Source organism: Podarcis liolepis (assembly GCF_965112155.1).
Source record: "Podarcis liolepis genome assembly, chromosome: 1".
Classification (NCBI taxonomy): Eukaryota; Metazoa; Chordata; class Lepidosauria; order Squamata; family Lacertidae; genus Podarcis; species Podarcis liolepis.
In genome coordinates, this window is record NC_139554.1 from 16319349 (window position 1) to 16341563 (window position 22215).

Sequence of the window (22215 nt, forward strand, 5' to 3'; positions counted from 1 at the left end):
AGGTTTGCTACAGGACCCCAACACAATCCCCATGCTCCACTATTATTTATTTATTTATTAGTAATTTATTTATTGCATTTATATCCCACTTTTTTCTCCAAGGACCTCAAGTACACATGCCCCCGCTCCATTTTATCCTCACAACAACCCTGTGAGGTAGGTCAGGCTGAGAGGCATCGACTGGCCAAGATCACCCACTGAGTTTCATGGCCAAGTGAGGATTTGAACACTGGTTTCTTTGAGGTCCTAGTCCAGGGGTCTGCAACCTTTAAGACAAAAAGAGCCACTTGGACCCGTTTCCGAAGGGAAAAAAAACTGGGAGCCGCAAAACTTGTCATTATAAAAATAACTTTTTTGTCACATTTTTTTTATTATTTCTTTGTTTGACCCCTCAGAATTACACCTCCTCATAGAAATAAACGCTAAATTAACAAGTTACCTTTTTTGTGTGTGTTCTTCACTCCCCTTTCAACGCAGTGACCAGCATACATGCCCCTTACAATGTAGCGGGCGGGAAGGTGATGTCGGGACGGTGCGTGACTAACGCACGCACCGCCCCCATGCAACGTCACAGCCAGTACAGCGCCTGCCACAGTGGGGAGTGTCGGGGCGCACAATGCACCTCCTCCCCTCGCTAGTATCCACCCCGGAGCCGCGGCAAAGGTGTAAAAGAGCCACATGCGGCTCCGGAGCCGCGGGTTGCAGACCCCTGTCCTAGTCCAACATGCTAACCGCTACACCAACTTACAATCATTTACCATGTGGGTATTCGACTTTATGTGCTTGGCAAAAAATAAAAAATAAAAAGCGGGCAAGGATCTGGGAAAGAAGACTTTGGCAATCCTGTTTGCTGTTGAACTCATTGTGTTTTGACTATACGGGATTACGGCTTTAGGCATGATCCCTGGAATGTAACCCCTGTGTAAGTTGCAGGCTTATTGTACAGTGGTACCTCGGTTTAAGAACAGTCCAGTTTAAGAACGATTTGGTTTACAAACTACGCAAAACCGGAAATAGTGTCTTGGTTTGAGAACTTTACCTCGGTCTAAGAACGGAATCCAAACGGTGGAAGGGCACTGGAGGCGGGAGGCCTCATTAGGGGAAGCACGCCTTGGTTTAAGAATGGTTTCTGTTTAAGAACGGACTTCCAGAACGGATTAAGTTCGTAAACCGAGGTACCACTGTATTACAAGATTCACCCAAAATGCAAGTTGCAGAAAAGGTCCGTTCATTAGAATGCAAATTTGGATAGTTCCTGAAATTTTATCATCCAGAACTACTTCTTCTTTGGCGATCACTCATAGCCGAGTAAGATTGTCTTCCATAAACACGGTTTTAACAATGAGTCCGTAAGTGACTGTGGAGGCCAATTCTGGAGCCACACGTCCTTCCACAGTGGGGACATTGGTTTCCGGGCGGGAGTTGATAACGGTGTGGATTTGCCAAGTGTGCCTTCCTCGTAGCACGTTTCTCCCTCTCGTCCTGAGTTCGAGTGTCTTCAAAGCCCATGACACCTTTGGTAAAGGCTGTTCTCCAACTGGAATGCTTGCAGGCCAGTGTTTTCCAGTTGTCAGTGTTTATACTTTTTTAATACATTTTTTAAGATTTGCCTTGAGACAGTCTTTAAACCTCTTTTGTTGACCACCAGCATTACGCTTTCCATTTTAAAGTTCGGAATAGAATAGTTGCTTTGGAAGACGATCCATCAGGCATCCGCACAACATGACCAGTCCAACAAAGCGGAAGAATCATTGAAGAATCATATCATTAAAATTAAGATTCCGTTCTGGTTGCTGTTGTCAACTCCTTCTTTCCCAATAGTCCCAGGCCATAGATCGAAATCTCACCCAACTCTTGCATTAAAATCACCCAGGAGGATAATTTTATCCAGCTGAGAGTATCCAGCTGAGAGTAAATATATTTTTTAATGTCTTCTTCGGCATCCACTGTTGGTGCATAAGCGCTTATAATAGTAGCCTGTTGGTTTTTGGTGAGCTTTATTTGAAGGGTTGAGAGTCGCTCATTAATGAATTTAGTGTCTATAACGCTCTTGGCATCTGTCCCTTCCCAAGTTTCTATACACTACCTATTTCTCCAGGAAATGTCTTGCATTGGTTGCTGATGGATCCTTGTGAACCGTATTCACAGTGCAAGTCAGATATGCTTCAATTCTCATAAGGACTCAGTTTTATAAAACCAGGACCAGATGCAAAGCACAGTACATCAGGAATAATACAAGGGGATTATAGGCCCACTTCAATGCCACAGAATCGTAGAGTTGGAAGGGACCCTGAGGATCATCTAGTCCAACCCCTTGAAATGCAGGAACATACAGCTGTCCCATATGGGGATCAAACCTGCAACCTTAGCATTATCAGCACCACGCTTTAACCAACTGAGCTAACCAGTTTTTTCAGCAACAAAAAAATTCAGTATGTAGTAGGCTGGCTTGGAAAGGGGGGTGATAGAGAAGTTCACACAAGCTCCAAAATATAAAATTGTACTAGTAGGATTGTCATAGACTAACTCATATGTAGGAGCAAATGTGCCTCAATCTGAACTGAATAAACTGGTCAGCTTGAAACTTATCTACTTCAAGTGAGGAAAAGGAACAGTACTCTAGTCATTTGAGGCAAACCCCAGTAAAACCACCTAAAAACACAAATAGGTAATTGATGAATGCATTAAATTGCTTGTTTGACAAGAGCCAACAGGCTGTATTCAGTGTAGTGTTATGCAAAATGTTCAGTCGGTGCTGCAAGGATTTATCCTTGCGCAATGGAACATTCTTCCCCTTTTCTCCCCCATGCACCCCCTAAATCTGTTCCGGAGGGGTCCCCTTACCCTCTGGAGCAGATTTAGGGACAGCACATGGCACACATAGAAGGAGGGAAATCCCACTGGGCAAAAGCTAATCCTTGCACTATTTAGTAGAATAAGTAAAATAGAGCTTCTCTGAACACGAGAAGAAAGTCTGTTGTGTCTTGCTTGCTCTTCTCTTCCTTCAGTATTCGTTTATTGTTTGTATACCAATTACAGTGAAATTAACTTTAGAAGGCTCAACTAGTAAGCTGTGTAAAGAGACAAGATCAATTTCATTCCTGGATCATTCAGATATTATCTCCTTTCAGAATGTTCAGCCTACATCAATTTTAAGCTAATTTAAGGAAAGGATAATTTCAGATACAGGCTTGAAACATTTTCATGCCTAAAAATGTGAAGTATAAATATCAAACAAATACATTTGTAAAGACACATGTAGCATTTAATTACACTCATCAGGAGCTACAATATTCTGCAGTTCCCTATTGAATGTACACTATGACAAACCTTGGCTTACTGTATATCTATATATTTTGGCAAATGGTCTTTGGAGCATAATTCTAATTGAATATAATACACCAAGTGCCACTAGCAAAACCAGGCCCCCAGGATGATGGGTAGGTTTATTAATACCCGATATGGAAGGAAGCAAAGTTATCAAGGAAGTCAATTTGATTACTATGCTTATAATTCTGGAGATACAACATGAATAACAACCAGCATTAATGAAATGCAGGTTTCACTACAAAAAATCATTATGCTGAAATAGCACCAGAAGTTTATTTCACTGGAACTGCATCCCAGCCTTATAAGAGCTCCCCTTTCACCAGGCCCATCAGCATTTGATAGTAGAAATTACATTTCTGCTTCAGGAAGGGAACCTGGAAAATATTTCTTAATTGTTGGATCAGAAACCTTTTAGACAGCATTAAGAAATTTTCAGATTCCTGAGCAAACAGAGTCTGACCAATCTGTATATAACAAACCCACCCTTTTCCAATTCTGCTAAGTAGATTAACTTAGAATGTATCATTTGTACAGAAAACAGATACAATGGGAAACTCTAGATTAAGACAAGCAAAGAATGAAGAATATTTGTATGCAAGGGCTTGGATAAGCAAGGGGCATACAAGCCAAATGATAATAAAAATCATGGTTGATGAAGTTAGGGAAATATCATCTGACCCCTGCCAATGTTGGTATTCTGGGGCAACAAATTAAGTGGGCACAATTTGTCAATTCCCATAGTTTATTCTAAACAATGATGCCTGATAAGAAAACAGGGATCTTGATACAAGTAAAAAACATGTTACAAAAAAACAATGTTGTATTTTAATTTGACTGTTAGTGGCTGGAATCTAAATAGAAGACTCCTCAGTTTGCTTACCCTTAATGAAGCTAGAGCTAAAACACACATTCACACAAATTCGACACTTGTCTGGAATGACAGATTGAACAAACAAAAGCCAAGCAATGTAAAATGTATTTTAAAAGGTGAAGCCTGCAACTTGCTCTTAACATTTTAGGAAAGATAGTAAAAAATATATCCACTACTATATATACATGTCTGTGCTGGCACAGTTGTTTGCTGTGACAACAGCATAAAATAGCACAACATTGGCATTCTATATTTTGAGATGTTTTGAGTAAGCTCTGTTCAGCCTAACGCAAAAAAGATTTGGACTACATTGTTGATTACAGTGACTAACAAATGTGAAAACTGCAACTAGCGACTTAATACAAATATATAGTATAATTTGAAACATCCCCCGGATATTATACAAACCTTCTTGTCATCCTTCTCTGCAGGAATCAACTTAAACTTGTAAAATGTGCAGTGCAACAAAAAGAAACACCTCCCCTACAAAAAAGAGGCTAAATTGTTGTGAGGTTATTTATGTATAGTGGGACGCGGGTGGCGCTGTGGGTAAAACCTCAGTGCCTAGGACTTGCTGATCGTATGGTCGGCGGTTCGAATCCCCGTGGCGGGGTGAGCTCCCGTCTTTCAGTCCCAGCTCCTGCCCACCTAGCAGTTCGAAAGCACCCCTAAGTGCAAGTAGATAAATAGGTACCGCTTTATAGCGGGAAGGTAAACGGCATTTCCGTGTGCTGCGCTGGTGCCGGCTCGCCAGAGCAGCTTCGTCATGCTGGCCACGTGACCCGGAAGTGTCTCCGGACAGCGCTGGCTTCCGGCCTCTTAAGTGAGATGAGCGCACAACCCTAGAGTCGGACACGACTGGCCCGTACGGGCAGGGGTACCTTTACCTTTACTATTTATGTATGACATTTATATCCCACCTTTCTTCTAAGGAGCTCAAAGTTCTCTTCCTCCCCATCTTTTCCTCACAATAACCCTGAGAGGTAGGTTAGTCTGAGAGTGAATGACTGGCCCCCCAAGTGAGCTTCGTGGCTGAGTGGGGATTTGAACCCTGGTCACCCAGGTCTTAATCTAACACTCTAACCATTATACTACACTTAAATTACCAATCATTATACTACACTTAAATTACCATTTAAGTTCGAGGGAGGAAGGACTGCTAAAGCTGAATGTGTAGAGGGAGGGAGAGGGGAATAGGGGTCTCTTTTCCCTGACACTAAAGTTTGGGGCCATTCAATAAAATTAGTAGTTAGTTGCAGACTGGCAAAAAGTACTACACATTAACAAAAAATAATTTATTATCTAAAATTGGGATAATGTTCTGTTTACAGCCACCTAATCCAGAGGCCAAGACAAGTTAATGAAAATTAGAATTATCTCTATAGCTAAAGACATCCCTCATATTCAGAGGCGGTATCTCTCTGGATACCAGATACATGGGGCATGCAAGCGGGTGGCTATAGCCATTTTTCGTTGCTTGGGAAGTTCCCTGGGCAGCTGGTTTGATCACATCTGGGATCACAGCACTTACTGGATTAGGTACACTCATGGCTTGGTCAAGAGGCAAGCATTTTTATTTATTTTATTTTTACTCATGTTCCTAAAAAGGTTGCAAGGAGTTGTTGAGAAATTGCATCTGGCTACCCATAGCATTAGCATGAACAGACATTCTTTGGCTGCATATATGATCAATACATATTTATCTGGTTAAATACACACTAACCCTAAACACCAGTGTTGGAATAACCATTATAACGAAAATGCAAATGCTACTGTTCTAATAGCAATACTGCAATCAGAAATACGCGGTTAGCTACACTGACACATAGGGGTATGTGAGGGGAATGGGACTCTCTGTTGACCATCAGGCAAGGGCTTTTTCCACTTGTCTTGCCCCACCCTCCAGCCCTAGGAGCTTTCAGAAGGGAATTGCTGCCATGGCCATTATGTGTATGTGTCTTTTGATGAACGAAGTGGAAGACTACAACCCATGGTTGTGGGGATTGTGTGACTGTGTGATTTTGTGTGTCCGTGAATTCAACAGCACTTTGTTTGTTTTTGATTGTTAGCTTGTTAATGTTGTTAATATTGTTCTGTGGATTATGGGTGCTGTTTAATGCTTTGTGAATTTTACAATATGGCTTTTCTTGTGGCTGTGGTGTTTAGCCTATTTTTTTAAGCTGCTCTGTTAATAGTGTTTTATAGAAGGTGGTTGTTTTTACTGATGATTTGTTAATTATTTCATATGATTTATGTTGTAACTGTGATGTTCTATTATGTTGTTATTTATTTTACGCAAGCCACTTTCTGACTTGTGAGAGTGAAAAGCAGCATAGAAATATAATTAATGGAAGGAAGGAATGATCAAATGGACACCCCTCTGTTGGTGGATATGAATCTTACCTGTGTTAATTATAATGCAGACGTGGAGGTTTCCTCCATTCCAAAATTCCATTAAAAGGAATACTATTACTGAACTTGCTCAGAGCAGAAATGCTACATTATCATACAGTTATTCTGCATGCGTTCCATTGACCATGAGAAGGAAGCGCTTCCCCCATGAAATACTTTGGGGAGTGGGGGAGGCGGCAGCAGTGTGTCCCATTCCCCAAGTATCCATTGAGCTATGTACATTGAAGTTCATGGAAAGACAGGAAGGGTACAAATATGTATGATCCCATGCAGCGGCTCAGCTGCAGTGGGTTAAAAGTTCAGAGATATTCCCCCACATCTTTTCTTGAGCACTGAAGTGCCCTGCTGGATCAGTCCAGTCCAGCATACTGATAAGCTGCCCTGGTAACTTGTTGAAAGGCAGGATATAAATAGCCAAATAAAACACCATCCTGTTTTCCAGAGCCAAGCAGATGCTTCTGAGAAGTCCACAAATGGGGAACAAAGGCAACAGCTTTCCTGCTGCCCCCAGTAAGCGGCAATCGGAGGCACACTGCTTAAAATTTACAGCTGATGAGCACAGGCTTCAATCCTGCTCTCTGCAGGAGTCTGAGCAGGATTTAACTCCCACTCAGCAGCTGATGAGCAGGGGTTAAATCCTGATGTTTTGATTGTGTGCGCGCCAGTTTCCTCTGGGGAACTGGTTCCTGTTGTTTATAGTCGTTTAGTCGTGTCCGACTCTTTGTGACCCCATGGACCAGAGCATGCCAGGCACTCCTGTCTTCCACTGCCTCCCGCAGTTTGGTCAAACTCATGCTGGTAGCTTCGAGAACTGGTACATGCAGCCAATATAGAATTGAACCCCATGCCATCCATCAGCTGGTGTCACCTGCCCATCAAAGTGACATCAGCTGGTTGGTAGGTGGCTAGAGTTTTTGGGAAATGGTAGAGGGCCAAACAGGACCCCTTGGTGAGCCAAGATTGTCCTTTGGTTAGAGGTCCTCCACCCACGGCTTAAGAAAATCTGAAATCTGTTCTCAAAGTGGGACATTTTACCTCTTTAAGCTGAATATTACTTGCTGTTTAACAGATTATTTCTGACCTCTGTGTACCAACTACCTTCATATTTATTGAACTGCCATTTTCTAGAAAGCGGGGGCTTTGATGTCAGAAGAGTGGAGAGGCTGGATTTTTTCCTTCCTTCCTTCCAAGTTATATAAGGTTAGTCCCATACTTAAGATTCATATTCCTAACGATGTTTTCCTAGTTCAAAAACTCAAAGATGGCCAGATTCGCTTATTTTATTAAGACCCATGAGAAAATTAGTCAGCTCTATGTGCAGATCTAGAAGTCCCGATTCTAAAAATAGCTTAAATAACTATACTGTTGTTTTTTTTACAGCCCTGTGAAGCCTGTTCTTTTTTCAAGTGTTCCAAGTTTACAATTGGAAAACAACTTTCAAAATCTTCTTAAATCAAAGTACTGTATAGTGGAAAACAGGAACTGATGCATATGTGACAAGATGAGCAGGTATCAACCGTAACATGTTTGGATGGTTGTTATAAACAATCTGAGTAAGAAAAGCAGCATTTTAGAATCATGAGATTTACTGCAAAAGTTATGGCTGCAAAGAATAAATAGAAGTAGAGAGGGCTTGAAAAAATCCAGAAATGCCTAGGGGTGGGGAATGTGGCAGATGTAACTTTATTTGTATAAAAAACACCGTATCTGGTTATCTGTAAGAATGAGTATTTGACAGTTATTTAGCATCTTAAAATAATCCACAAAGCAGAGCCATTTATTGCAATATTGAGGTCCAACTCTTGAGCTCATAGGACATGACTAAATATTAATATCAAGCAATTTCAGTTACAAAAATCCACAGGGGTAGCCATCCATAATTATTCCCAATACAAATAAATATATGCAATCTAATCAAAACAATCGAAATCAGTAGCACTCTATAAAAACCTTTTAAAAACCAAGGACTACACCACACCAGAAACATACAAAGGCCCAATAAAACTGATAGGATGCCACAGGTTACAATAATAAAGCCACATTTGGTAAAACTCCCTTTTAAAAATTTGAACTTAATGGAGTTTCAGTCTAGATGTATATCCGAAAGGACATGAACCCAGAGAAAAGGATGACGGCTGCTTGTTTTCAGATAGAGAGACTTATGGTAGAAATAAGGTAGAAAGTGTATTTCTTATTTCTAGGCTCCCAAATCAACATTTTAAGGGCCACACCAGATTTGTGCCTAGCCTTTTACCATCCTTCCCCTAAAGCAGGGTTTCCCAAACTTTTGGACTACAGTTCCCATCACCCCTGACCACTAGTCCTGCTAGCTAGGGAGGATGGGAGTCAATGTGCAGAAATTTGGCCTAGCAATGGGGCAAGCCCTTGCATAATGAGCAGCTTATGTAAATAGAAATTAAGTGTGCTGGTAAAGATGTTCAATTAGGTCAAAGAAAGGAAGCAACTAATTATCAAATTATTGCTTCCAAGTTAAAGACTGAATAGAGATGAAGTTCAGGAAGAGGTCACGGAAACCCAAGTTATAATAAATACTTCAGGGGAGCACACAGGTTGAAATCCATGACTTTTTCTTTAAATGAACTTTGCAGACTTTAGAAAGAGGGAAAGTGCTTCTCCTGGTTTGTTAGGACAATCTTGCCAGAACTAGCCAGTTTATAAAAACGAGAAATTCCAAGTATAAACCCCCATTTTGCCACCAGAGACAGGAGTAAGGAAATATCCCAACTTGTGGTATGTAAGCTTTTTTGTACCTATGGTATGTAAGCTTTTCAGTTACATATACGTACATCTACATGACTTTTGATGGCTGTTCAAGAGAGACTGCATTTGCACTGCAGCTGCAATCCTATACACAGCTTACTGAGAAATCAATAAACTGCGATACACTATAGGAATGGCTTTCTTCTTTCAACAGATGACAGTGCACTGACACATTATATCCCAGTCTGTAGCTTGTCTAGACCGCTCAGGGAAAGCATTAGCTTTGGGTGTACTAGCCTAGTGTGTTTGTGGGAAAACAAACTTTTTTCTGTCTCCTTAGGGCTCAAGAAGGTGGTGGTCACAGTGTGCACCTTGGGGAATGTATGGTACTGAATCTGCAGGCACTTTGTTTCTACCCAGACTGGTTTGTTGTTACATGCCTTGCACATAGCAAGCCAGTCTATGGCTTATTTCCTTCCTGCCATGCCAGGAGTGGAATGCACCAGTGATTCCCACATCAGAGGGAACCAGGCAGAGGGCCTTCTTGCTAGTGGCGCACACCCTGTGGAACACCCTCCTATCAGATGTCAAGGAAATAAACAACTACCTGACTTTTAGAAGACATCTGAAAGCAGCCCTGTTTGATCTTTTATCGTGTTTTTAGTATTCTGTTGGGAGCTGCCTGGAGTGGCAGATGGGCGGGGCAGAAATAAATAAATTATTATGATTATTACATCAGCACATTCATGTTGTTGCAATCCAGCCCAATCTCTGAGTGACGCAAGATTCCAGGGGTTCCATGCACTTATCCAGGGTTTGTGTTTCCTTTCAGAATGAGGCACAGCAGACTGTGGTGTCTTAATGATATATGGTTTATTTACACACATGTGCAACCTAAGCGTACAATAGAGAAGGGGTTCACAGCATCAACACCTCAAAAGAGTCTTGCTTCTCCCCTAGCCACAGCCTTGGATTCAAACAGAAATCAAACATTGCTCGCTGACCCTCTGCTTGCTGCTTTTGCTTCTAGCTCACATCACAGCAAACTTTGCTCTAAATTCTGCCTTTGTCTATCTCAGTTGAAGGACGGGCACCACGTTTTGGTATCTGGCACAGAGCCCCCTCTCCTTTGTTCTCTTAATGACCGGCACACATTTTCCTGGGAGTAAGCCCCACTGAACACAGTGGGCTTACTGCTAAGTAAACGTGCATGAGCAGCATCACTTTTTGAAGCATGAAAATTTGTAAGATTAGTACCGTTGAAAATTAAGGGCGCTGCAGCCATACAGCTAGCTGCACTGAATGCAAAGCATGAAAACTAGGTCTTGGAATGCAGGGAACTTTCTAAAGAGAGATGTGGAAAGGTTCTGTGCCCAGACACTTCGTTCTCACTAGAAACGCGTACACACTAAAAGTACACTTAAAGGATAGTATCCACACACATAATTCTTCCTGCTTAAATAGTCATGAGGAGGCTTTGCTTCAAGCATGGGTACAGCTGGCAGAGAGTGTGTTATCAGTTATGGTTTCATTGGCCCTCTTCATCTAAGTGTTTAAAATGTCAAGCAAATACTGCATTATTTCAGCGTGCCTTTGGTCTGTCAGGTAGCAGAATGGCTATCCCCCTTTGCTTGAAGTGTTTTACTTGGTTTTCTTATACACAAATCTTATCAAAACATTTTTAAAAGTATGTTTCCAAGTTTTGTTATGTTAGCTGCCTTGGGAGTCCCCTATGGGGCAGAAAGGTGAGTTAGAAATATTTTGGCTAAAATAAAGGCACTGAGGATTTATCTGCCCCATCCCAGAGAAGAATAACATAGTCCATATTGGTCCTACGATTTCCTGTCTCCCTCAATTGCAGTCCATTAAAAGTTCAAGCATGGGCTTGAAAAGTTGCATAGGATTGGATGCGACTTACAAAACTAGGTCACAATATTCAAATACATGCAAAAAGGCTCATGCTGGTACACTCAAGTGCTGCATACAAACCTTTTAATCAGAACTCACTTACAAAACCTTGGAAAAATTGTCTTGGAATACCGATACAGTTCACCGTATTTTTCGCTCTATAAGACACACCAGACCACAAGACGCACCTAGTTTTTGGAGGAGGAAAACAAGAAAAAAAATATTCTGAATCTCAGAAGCCAGAACAGCAAGAGGGATCGCTGCGCAGTGAAAGCAGCAATCCCTCTTGCTGTTCTGGCTTCTGTGATAGCTGCACAGCCTGCATTCGCTCCGTAAGACGCACACACATTTCCCCTTACTTTTTAGGAGGGGAAAAGTGAGTCTTATAGAGCAAAAAATACGGTAATTTATTCCCTCTGTTTAATATACATTGGATAGTGGAGAGAAAGAAGCCATGAGGCTGAGCTTGGAGTCAGGACAAGTCAGACTCTGGCTTGTTTTCATAAGTGTGGCAGGGGAGGAGTGAAGTAAAAGCTTTTCACAAGTGTGCACCAACATGAATGCTGCACATTCATGTTAAACCATAGTTTGTTTTTAACTATGGTTTAACTTAACAAAAGAACCAGGAAATAGGTTTGCTGGAATGACAGCAAGGCACAATAATTTAACTCAAACTTTGTTCTGTGTTCTTATTTGAAAGAGAAGGAAATCATGGTAAGGTGAAGATTCTTTCCAGGAAGCCATCTTTCAAACTAAATTTCAGTACATCTTCCAGAATTCCGAAGTGTATAAACCATTTCTGACATTTAAGGAAGATGCACATTGCCTGCAGGTTTTAAAGAAAAACTAAGCAGAAACTGCCAGAATATCAGCAGTCTTCAAAGTCATGCAATTATACAGCTAGCTGGAATTAAAAGGGGGGGGGGGGGACTGACAAAACCCACTCCAAATACTGAAGAATATTAGTTTCAAATTCTAAGTTTCATGGAATATAGTTCCAGTTTTAGATTTTGTCCCAGATATTAGCATTCTGTTTGTTATTTTAGAAACCTCAAAACCTCATGCACACTGATAGCTTTATAAATATACTCCACTCTGGAAATACAAATCCATTTTGTTGTCACCTCTCTCCAAAAAATTTTTTGACTGAACTCAAGAGACGGCTGATAAGCATGCACTGCAGACTCTCTAGCAAAAAGGAGTTAAGCAGTCAGTCAGTCGCATATCACATGCATCTATTCTATTCAAAAAACACCACAGAAGTCTGCTCTATGCTGAGCATACACTTGCAAAGGCTAAAATAAAGGCCATTATCAACAGAAGCTCTTATGCCCATGAGACACAACTGGCAGCTTGTTAGTGGATGCCTACCTTGACACAGATCTCTATGAAAGATGTATCCATTTTCCAAGTCCTGAATTCAAAAAGGGCAATCAATACAAACTATGAAAATAGTGAGCTGAACTTTAAAAAGTGCAAGACAGACATTGTAAAGCCTTTTGACTACATATAAGATTATATCTACTAAAAGTTGAGTCCTCCTCTAAATATCAGATTTCCTTAAAATTAAATTAAAGAAGCAGCTCTGACAATGGTAGAGGACTTCCAGGTTAGCGCCATCGCACACGAAAGCTCATACCAAGAACTAACTTAGTTGGTCTTTAAGGTGCTACTGGAAGGAACTTTTTTATTTTAACTATGGCAGACCAACACGGCTACCTATCTGTAACTAAAGTCTGGAAAGTCGTATATAAAGTTCTAAATTTCCTTCAGTTATTACCACCAAAACCCCTCTTGAAAGCAGGAGAAAAGGGGGGGAATTTTTTATTGTTCAAGCCTGCAGGAGAGAGAGTAAAGAAAGATAAATTTCCACCGTCTCAAACCTGGGAACGGGGTGTCAGAGACAGAAATTTATGGGGAAGTTCATTGACTGTGAATGGAACGTCTTTTGACAGATAGTTAAAAAAGAGAAACAAATTGATTCCAATGTTGCCTTTTGCATTCAAAAGAAACAAAATATTTGAAAAATGAAAGTAATTTTCTTTTGTTGGTCCTGCTTTCAAAAGATGGATACAAATAGAAATTGTCTCCTCTAGAGGGAGCTTGTTAAATTGTTGCTGGAGTCGATCTGGGGATTTCACAGCTGTGGAGATTAGGATCTTGAGACCAGACTCTGACCTTGAATAAAAATGTGTTTAGAAGAAGTTTTGGTGCTTGCTTTTTGCAAGACAAGCGCTTTGCTGGAGCAGATGCATGAGAAGATGGTTTTGATGACTGTTGCAGTCAAAAACTTTGGACAAACGGCGCATACCCATATAGAAACCATTCAGGAACCAACCCAGGAACCTGTTTTGACAGGGCAAGTGCAAGTGCAGAAGATAATGGAGGAGGTTGCTGTTGAACCTCAAGTAACACAAATGGAGAGACCCGAGGCCTTGCAGGAGCATAAGCCATTGTTCTTGAAGTTTGAATCTGGAGTGGACCAGGGGGGGTCTGGAGTTGTGAGGGCTCTTAATTTTGGAGGGACTTTGAAACATGCTCTTAAATACTTTCTGGATTACAGTGGGGAATGGGACTGTGGGGAATGGGCTGATCTGCTGAGGGGAGATGGAGATATTTTTGGATTGGAGTCCCCCCGAGACTTACTCCCCAATGAGAAAGAAAAGAAATTAAGAAAAAGATCAACAAAAGACAAAGTAAAGTGCAGGTATAAACAAGAAGAAGATCTGCAGAAGGGACATGGAAAAGACTTAAGAGCCTCGGACATAAGATCACCAGGTTGATGGACTAGATGGAATGGACATGAAGGACTGACAAAGCCCGAGACCAGGAAGAAGAGATGTTGGATGAAGATTGGAAGGAAGTTTTTAAAAATTTATTTTGAGAATTAGTGTAAAATTAACGCGTATTAGGAAAAATGTTGGAATGAAACTATTTGGCTTTAGTAGAAATGATATAAGGAGTCATGTACAAATAAGTTTTAAGTTTTAAGGTTTTTTATGGTAAGATAAGGTTAAAATAAATTAAGGTAAATTGAATGACAGAATATAGTGAAAGATGGAAAGGATTTGCTGAGTTAATTAATAGGTTAGACCGTTAAGATAAATTATACAACAAAAATTGAGAAAGATGGAAAGAATTTGCTGAAACAATTAATTAGAATACAAAAAGGGAGGTGTGTGGAGGTCGATGAAACAAGTAAATGAAAGATAAAGATATGGAACATTGGATGTGTGTTTTAATGTTATTGTTCTTTTTTGCTGTATTGTTGTATTGTTTTTTATGCTTTTCTTTTTACGTATTGTAATGTATGTCTTGCCAAATTTTTTGTTGTTTTCTTTTCTTCTTTTTTCTGTAATTCTTAAACTTCTAATAAATATCATTTAAAAAAAAGACAATGGTAGAGTTACTCACAAGACCTTTATTCAAGTTGGGAAATTGCAGACAAGTAATGGTAGTTCTGGTATGTTATTTCACAACCTGGCTTGGTATAGTACTTTGTGGGGTTGCTTCCCTTGAAATAAGTACTAATGTGCAAAGGTCTATGGTTGTCAATAAATTCTATGGTGCTACTGGGTGACTGGTATAGTTTGGCATAGCTCAGTGTTTTGTATGCAGAAGGTTTTGGGTTCAATCCACAACATTCTTGTTTAGTCAAGCCTATCCAGATGTTCAGAAAGTAGAAGTAGTTTTAATCTATTTTAGTATTTTAACTTCTACATGTTTTAAAGTATGGTTGTGAATTTTTCATGATTTCCTTTGAAGTTTTTTACAATCAAGCAGTATAATTTTTTTTTACAAAATAAATAAAGCACAACTAAATAATCTTTGCCTGAAATTCTGGATGAATGCCGCCAATCTGTGTACATAAAACAATGCCTGACTCTTAAAAAAGTTTTTTATAATCCTATTTATTTATTTATGCCTCCCATCTAACCGGATTGCCCCAGCCACTTGGGGCAGCTTCCAACAAAATTAAAACACAAATACCCCAAACATTAAAAACCTCCCTAATTCATTCAGATACCAGCATTCAAATTCCAGTGCTACCAGAAATTGTGCAGCCTTGGTAAATTTAATTCTTTTCCTTGGCCCCTCATAAGTAAAATAGAAGTACTAGAGACCCAACTCCAGGATTTTTGCAAAAGCAGCACAAGGAATACTGCAAAGCTTTTCTTTCTTTCTTTCTTTCTTTCTTTCTTTCTTTCTTTGTATGCAAATATTACTAGTAATCTGAGTAATTCAGTTTTGAATACTCCACAAATATTCTTGCTTGGTCTGGGAAATTAGTTTTTATGCAGGAAAGAGAACAAGCCTATTTCTCAATTTTGAAGGACTGTATACAAGTTTTGAAGATATTTGTAGTATCCTTGACATTGATGGAGACTGCAAGTGCTCCACTCTTCCTATGAAGCTAGGTTAAACATTGGGACCAAATGCTATACCCATGAGATGTTACATACTCTCATTTTCTAATATTTACAGCTATCAAGTAGTAGTTTAAAATCAAGCAACACCAAGACACTAAAGTTTGTCCTTTTAACTGTTCTAATGTCATGAAGGGCAGCCACCCAAGGCACCAATTGGTTACCCTGAAGTGCTTAATTAAAACGAACTAAAATCACTTGGTAAAATCTGCTAGACGAGCAGAGAAGAAATGCTCACATATTGGGCCAGTGTCTGGAGTCAGTCTCTCACTCTTGTTTATGGAGGGAGATGATAAGCAGGCCCAGCGCATCAGCAGTGCAGGAGCTGGCTGCCAAGGGTGCAGTCCTGCTGGCTGATGGGGTCTGCTTTGCCAGAATGTTTCCAGAAGAACACTTGTTTCTCTGCAGTGCAGCTGGGAGGGTGAGAAAGGAGACACAATGTCTCCTTCCCACCCCCCTTCCTGACAGTATAGGGTTAAACAAAACCAGTTAAACATTAGCCCAACCCCCTGCACTGATTCTGCGCAGGGGCAGGTGCTCCCTGGGTGGGGCTGAGTGCTCCTGGACACAGCCCTAGAAACTAGCAAGTTGCATTATCCATTTAAAAATCTCAGCAGTTTTTGGTTTCTGCAAATTCCTGGGCAGCGCCACATACTTTCTGCTAGTCATACACAAGGAAGGAACCAGCAACAGCTTATGTGTGGCTCAGACTTCACCCTCAGACTTCCCAGTCGTACCATAAAGAGGAATGCAAATGCCTGCAGGAGGGATAATGCAATGCGTAGTTAAGTACTGATGTGGTACAAGGCATGTTTCAGCTCACTGGATTATGTCCAAGACAAAATCCAATGAGCGCAAGTGCTTAGAATAAAAAGAAAAGGAAAGGAAAATTCACATGTTTTAGATAATTTTCATCAAATTTGCATTTAATCCCAGCTATTTCAGAGCTAGGTAATTAACATTAAAATGCCTGTCTCAAGACACCTGAGGTGTTTAAGGCTGGTTAACCCAGGGATGGGGAACTGTTTTCAGTCTGAAGGCCACTTTCTCTCATGGGCAACTTTCTAATAGCCACATGTCAGCGATTTGATAAAACCAGAAGCAAAAATGGGCAGGGTCAGAATAGGCAAAACAATGGAAGTGACTCTTACCTTTGCATAATACACTACATTCCAGTCATGTAAAAGTCTAAAGGTTTTCTCTCTCACACACACCTTCACTGCCCATTCAGGTGAACAAGCAGCATTACCATAGTTCAAAGACAGTTCCAACCAGGCAAAAACACTTGAGGGTGCAGAGCTTCTCTTGTCAGGGTAAAACCTAGGCAGAGTCTTGGGGGGGGGGGTTCCTAGACTCCCCAGCCCTGAATAAACCTTAAGATGCCTCTAAAACATTTTGGCAAGTTCTCCTCCATGTCACATACTATGTGGTTCAGGGTGGACCCCTGACACTCCAGAGGTTTCTTCGTAGGGAGCAGGGAATTGGTAAATCCCCTCCCACAACCATCCTTTCACCTGTGATTCTCAGAATCCAACCCCATTACTTTGCATCAGCACTAGTTAACAACAGAAATGTATTTGGATTATGTTTCGAAGAATTTCCTCAAAACCATTGTCTATACTCCGTATAAAGAGATCCAAATTCTATTAGCAAAATGACACAAATGTAAGATTACACAACTAGTTTCTAATTTTAACATATTTAGAATAAAGTTATATACGATACTTGATGTTTTGCAGAACGTCCTATTTTTTAAGTTATAAGGAACATCACATTAACAGCCAGAGGATGTTGCAGTAAGCAAATAGCAATAGAGTGTATAGGGAGGAGGAATATTATTGGAATGTGAGGTTACTGACTGGTCATCATACAGGATGCACCTAACATTTAAACTTTCTAGCACTTCAAATACTACTTGCATGTTTCAAATGTACCTCCATTTACCATAGATGAAAGAGAAGGCACACAATTGCATAGAACTGCATAGATACATCCAGCCACTTTGCTTTAGTTATTTATATGCTTGTGAGATACTTTTTGATATTCAGTACACAGACATTTTCCAATACTTGAATTCAAGTCTAATAATAATAATAATAATAATAATAATAATAATAATAATAATTTACTTATTATTAAGTAAATTATAAGTAAATTTACTTATTTACTTATTATTAAGTAAATTATAATTATAAATTTTAAGTAAATTACTTATTTTTAAGTAAATTATAAATTTACTTATTTTTAAGTAAATTATAAGGGTTTCCCCAGCCACTCTGGATGGCTCCCAACAGAATATTAAAAACACGAAATCAAATGAAGTGCCATATTTAAATGCTAGGGTTTCTAAATGGGAGCAAAGCTTTTTACACAGGATCACATGTTCTCCTCTTGGAGGAACAGCCTAACTAAACCTAACTGTAGTTAATGTTACACCAGTATTTGCATTTACCACCGTCACTAATGACTAGGGCTCTCTCTCAATTAGGATTTAAAGTCAGCTTCAAACTGTGGTTTCAAATCCAGGTCAGCAATAGCTACCACGGCAGGTGATGGATTCATGGCAAAGAAAGAATACGTAAACCTGCTCCCTTTGTATGTGACCCACACTTTAGAAATACCCACAATTGAATCTGCATCATCTCCAAAACTCACTTAAGGATTAATCCCTCTTCCCAAGGAAAACTGAAAACTGCAGTTCTGTGTTGGCAGGGCAAGTTTTTATAATACAGCATCTCACAAAACCACAATCACAGAATCATAGAATTGCAGAGTTGGAAGGGACCTCGAGCGTCATCAAGACCTATAGGGGAAAACCTTGGCAGTTCAACTGGTGTGAATTTGATAACCTTTTATTGTGCCAATATGCCCAGGCAGAATAATTGTAAGCTTCGTAAATAGTGTGGGCCAAAAGTGGTATGTCAGAGGTTGAAGCGCTAAAAGCCATATTGGACGCTGCTCATGAACTGGGAAATATGAATGCCAAGCTGGAAATTTGCCACCATCACCTATGGAATGGCATGCACTCATAGCCAACAGTGTGAATTTCATCTGTTCTCCAGTTCACTGCACTGCCAGCATCTGCAGTAGAAGCCCATTTGCTTTGCTTTCTGAAATGGCCCAGGGCCCCACAATAAACCAAAGCTCATGTAGTCTTGGCTCTACAGTAGATGCATGCTGAGTAAGAGCCCAAGAAGTTCTTAGCTATTTTTTGCCCCAACGTCACCACAATGCACAATGTTATCGCATGCATTTTGGAATGTAATCTGCTGCTCGCGCCCCACGGCTACAATCCTATAGGCCATCTGGTGAGCTGGATGCGCAACAAGGTCACTAGCTTTTACTCCCCACCTTCTCTCAACAGCAGTTTATGCACAGCTTGACAAGTCACTTTGGAAACCAGGCGAGTTCGAGAAGTGCCCTGAAGACTCAATCTTTGAGGGGAAAAGGTCAGAACCTCTGCTGTGCATGCCTAAATGAGCCCTCCAAATTGAAGTCTGCAGTTGCAGAAATTTGCTCACTCACTCATTACCAACTTGCTTCTACGACAAGGATTACTGAAAGAAAGATAGTAAATACCTTTTAAAGCTAGCAGCTTCTGGAGTTCTCTGTTATTAGCAATATTAAATCTTGAGGAACTCTGCCGCTTTTCTTTCTTCACTACAGGTTGTACAGGAGGTGTTTTGATTTTAGCTATCTGTGTTGCAGGTACAACGGTGCTGCTGGATTTTTTGCTTGCAACCTGTATATAAAGAATAATTAAGACTTCTTAAACAGAAGCAGTCAAACAATATAAAAGCAGTCAACAATAGTTTTCACTTCCAATACCATTAGCACTAACTCCGAAGGGGTTTTCTTTTTTGGCTATCACCACATATTTAAACCTATTTTAGAAAACCTTAAAGGGGACAAGTCCATAATGCCAAAAGACAGTCTCAAAAAGGTAACAAGTGCTGTAAGATTTGCTACACCCAATACATGATCCAGAAAGGAAGCATCTTTGAGAAAATACCAATGTTCTTTACTTTAGGCAAGCTTTATGAAGCCTCTATTTTTGGCCCTTGGTGTGTCTATTTCACAAAAGCATAAAAATAAACCACAGTGCACATCTGATTGGACACCTGGATTGCCAGCAGTACATGTGAAAAGGATCTAGGGGTCTTGATGGACCACAAGCTTAACATGAGTGTGATGCAGCAGCAAAAAAAGTTAACACTATTCTAGGTTGCATCAACTGAAGTATAGTGTCCAGGTCAAGAGAAGTAATAGTACCATGCTATTCTGCCTTGGTCTGAACACATCCGGAGTACTGTGTCCAGTTCAGGGCACCTCAATTTAAGGAGGCTATTGACAAGCTGGAACATGTGCAGAGGAGGGCAACCAAGATGATCAAGGGTCTGGAAACCAAGCCTTATGAGGGAATTGGGTATGTTTAGCCTGGAAAATAGGAAACTGAGAGGAGAAATGATAGTCATCTTCAAATATCTAAATGCCTCTCACATGGAGTTTCTCCTGCTCTCGAGGATAGGACCCAAACCAATGGATTCAAGTTACAAGAAAAAAGAATCCAATTAAACATTAGGAAGAACTTTCTGACCGTAAGAGCTGTTTGACAGTAGAACAGACTCCTATGAGAGGTGGTGGCTCTCATTCCTTGGAAGTTTTTAAGCAGAGGTGGGATGCCATCTGTCATGTATGATCTAGTTGAGATTCCTGCATTGCAGGGCGTTGGACTAAATGACCCTCGGGGTCCCTTCCAACTCTACAATTCTATGATTAATGACTTTGTTTAATGTTGCATGCTGCTATACACATTCCAAAAGGATAGGGAGGCAAAGTGTCTAAATATGTCTCTTTAATACCCATGAGGTTCAGCAAGTCTATGATCCATGGACTTTGAAGAAAGAACTACGCTTGAAGAGCAGCTGTTAAGAGGTTAGTTCGCTGACTTTCCTGAACCTTTAAATTAGAATTGAGAACTTACTTTGTACCTGCATTATGGTATTAGGTAAAGTACACATAGCATTTCAGATTCCAAAAAGCAGTACTTTGTTTACAACAAGCTTGCATCTATTTTTAACACACTTTGCTGTCACCTTCATTTTAAAGAGGGAAAACCGCTCATCAAAGTACCCTGTGTATAACTGAAAATCAATGCCTACTAGCATTTTTCTTTGAATAAAAGCTTACGGGTTGGGGCTTAACAGTAAGTAGAGTTGCATCAGTAGACTCTTCCCCCATTGCTGCTCCTGCCCACCCCAAAGGGAACAGTATGGAACTTCTCTATTTCCTAAAGAAGAAAAAGTTGCTTTAACCTCAGGAGAGAGTGGACTATGGATGCACTCTCTGAACTATGTTTACATTTTCTTCCAATAAACACTTTCTTTCTCGTGACTAGTGTACTTTACCTTCTACAGTGGTCTGCTGTCACACCCCCTCATAATTAATATTGTCAGTACTGTAGACCCAAAGGAATATGCAAGTTAATACTTTGCCCTCAGGCAAGGAAGGGGGGGAATCCATGGAACCTGGTGTCTTTTTAATAAGGATATTCAATGAATTGTAAATAGGTGTACCGTATTAGTCACACCACAAAGGCTCTTTGGGCACTTGTGAGCAGGGTCTGCGCACAGAAGGCTACTTAATGACAACTCTAAACTAATTACATCTGATATGATGCAATTGTGACCATCAGTACTTAAAAAAAGATGAGGTCAGAAACAGATATAGCTGCTGCACCAACAAACTGCGGCTTTCCACTGCCTCCTCTCCTCCTAGATGGTAAAGTCCAGTACCACAAAACAACAGTAGACTGCTGCGTTTCCCACCCTGCTCTACTTAGTTGCTGCTTGTGGTGTCAGAAAAACTCAACAGTGTAACGACACCACACTTTTTTATATATTCTACTTTTGGAATCAGCCAAGCAGCTCCCGCTTTATGTAGTTCCAGCCTAACAGAATATAAAAGTTCAGCTGCAACCCTGGCCATGAATTCATTTTTAATTGGGCTTCAGAGAAGTTGCATGAGATGTTTGAAATATGTTACCCATTTTACTAGTGCTTTCAGATCTACAGAGAAGATAACATAAAAGTAAGCACCACCATGAATTCAAATAAAATTGTAAGATTTATATAGGTGTCTATAAATAAAATATTTGTGGGATGCTGCCACTTGTGTTCTCCTTGTTCTTTGAATAGAGGACATTCTCTAGTCTTCACAATCTGGCATTTTTCACAAGCACTTGAAACAAAACAACATATGCTAGTACATTTCCAGAAAGAAGGCTTAAGATTATACGTAAAATTAGCCCAAAGTACTCAAGACAGATACAGGGGAAGAGAAAGGTGGAGAGGTTAAGCCAGGGAATATTGGGCCATGGGAAAGCGTCAGACCACCCAATTTCTGCTTTTGAAATAAGCTTTGATTTTTGCACGCCACAGACATTACAACCAGGTGAATGGATATAAGATTTACCACCTAGCTAATAGATAGCTGCTGTTAAGAAGGCTAAGTGAAGCCAACTTCCATACTGAGCCTTTGGCCCAT

At 40.3% G+C, this 22215-nt stretch overlaps 1 protein-coding gene across 6 annotated transcripts in view; it reads right to left on the reverse strand.

Annotated features, from left to right (window-relative positions):
• The window catches only part of PPP2R5C (protein phosphatase 2 regulatory subunit B'gamma), an 86420-nt gene that overhangs the window by 54628 nt on the left and 9577 nt on the right, over positions 1 to 22215 (reverse strand). For 4 of the 6 annotated variants that reach the window (XM_083518621.1, XM_083518623.1, XM_083518625.1 and 1 more), the window contains exon 3: positions 19249 to 19411. In XM_083518621.1, coding sequence (XP_083374747.1) covers positions 19249 to 19411 — 163 coding nt within the window. Of the gene's footprint in view, positions 1 to 12613; positions 12657 to 19248; positions 19412 to 22215 lie in introns of all 6 variants that reach the window. The other 2 variants (XM_083518629.1, XM_083518628.1) reach the window with 1 other exon arrangement.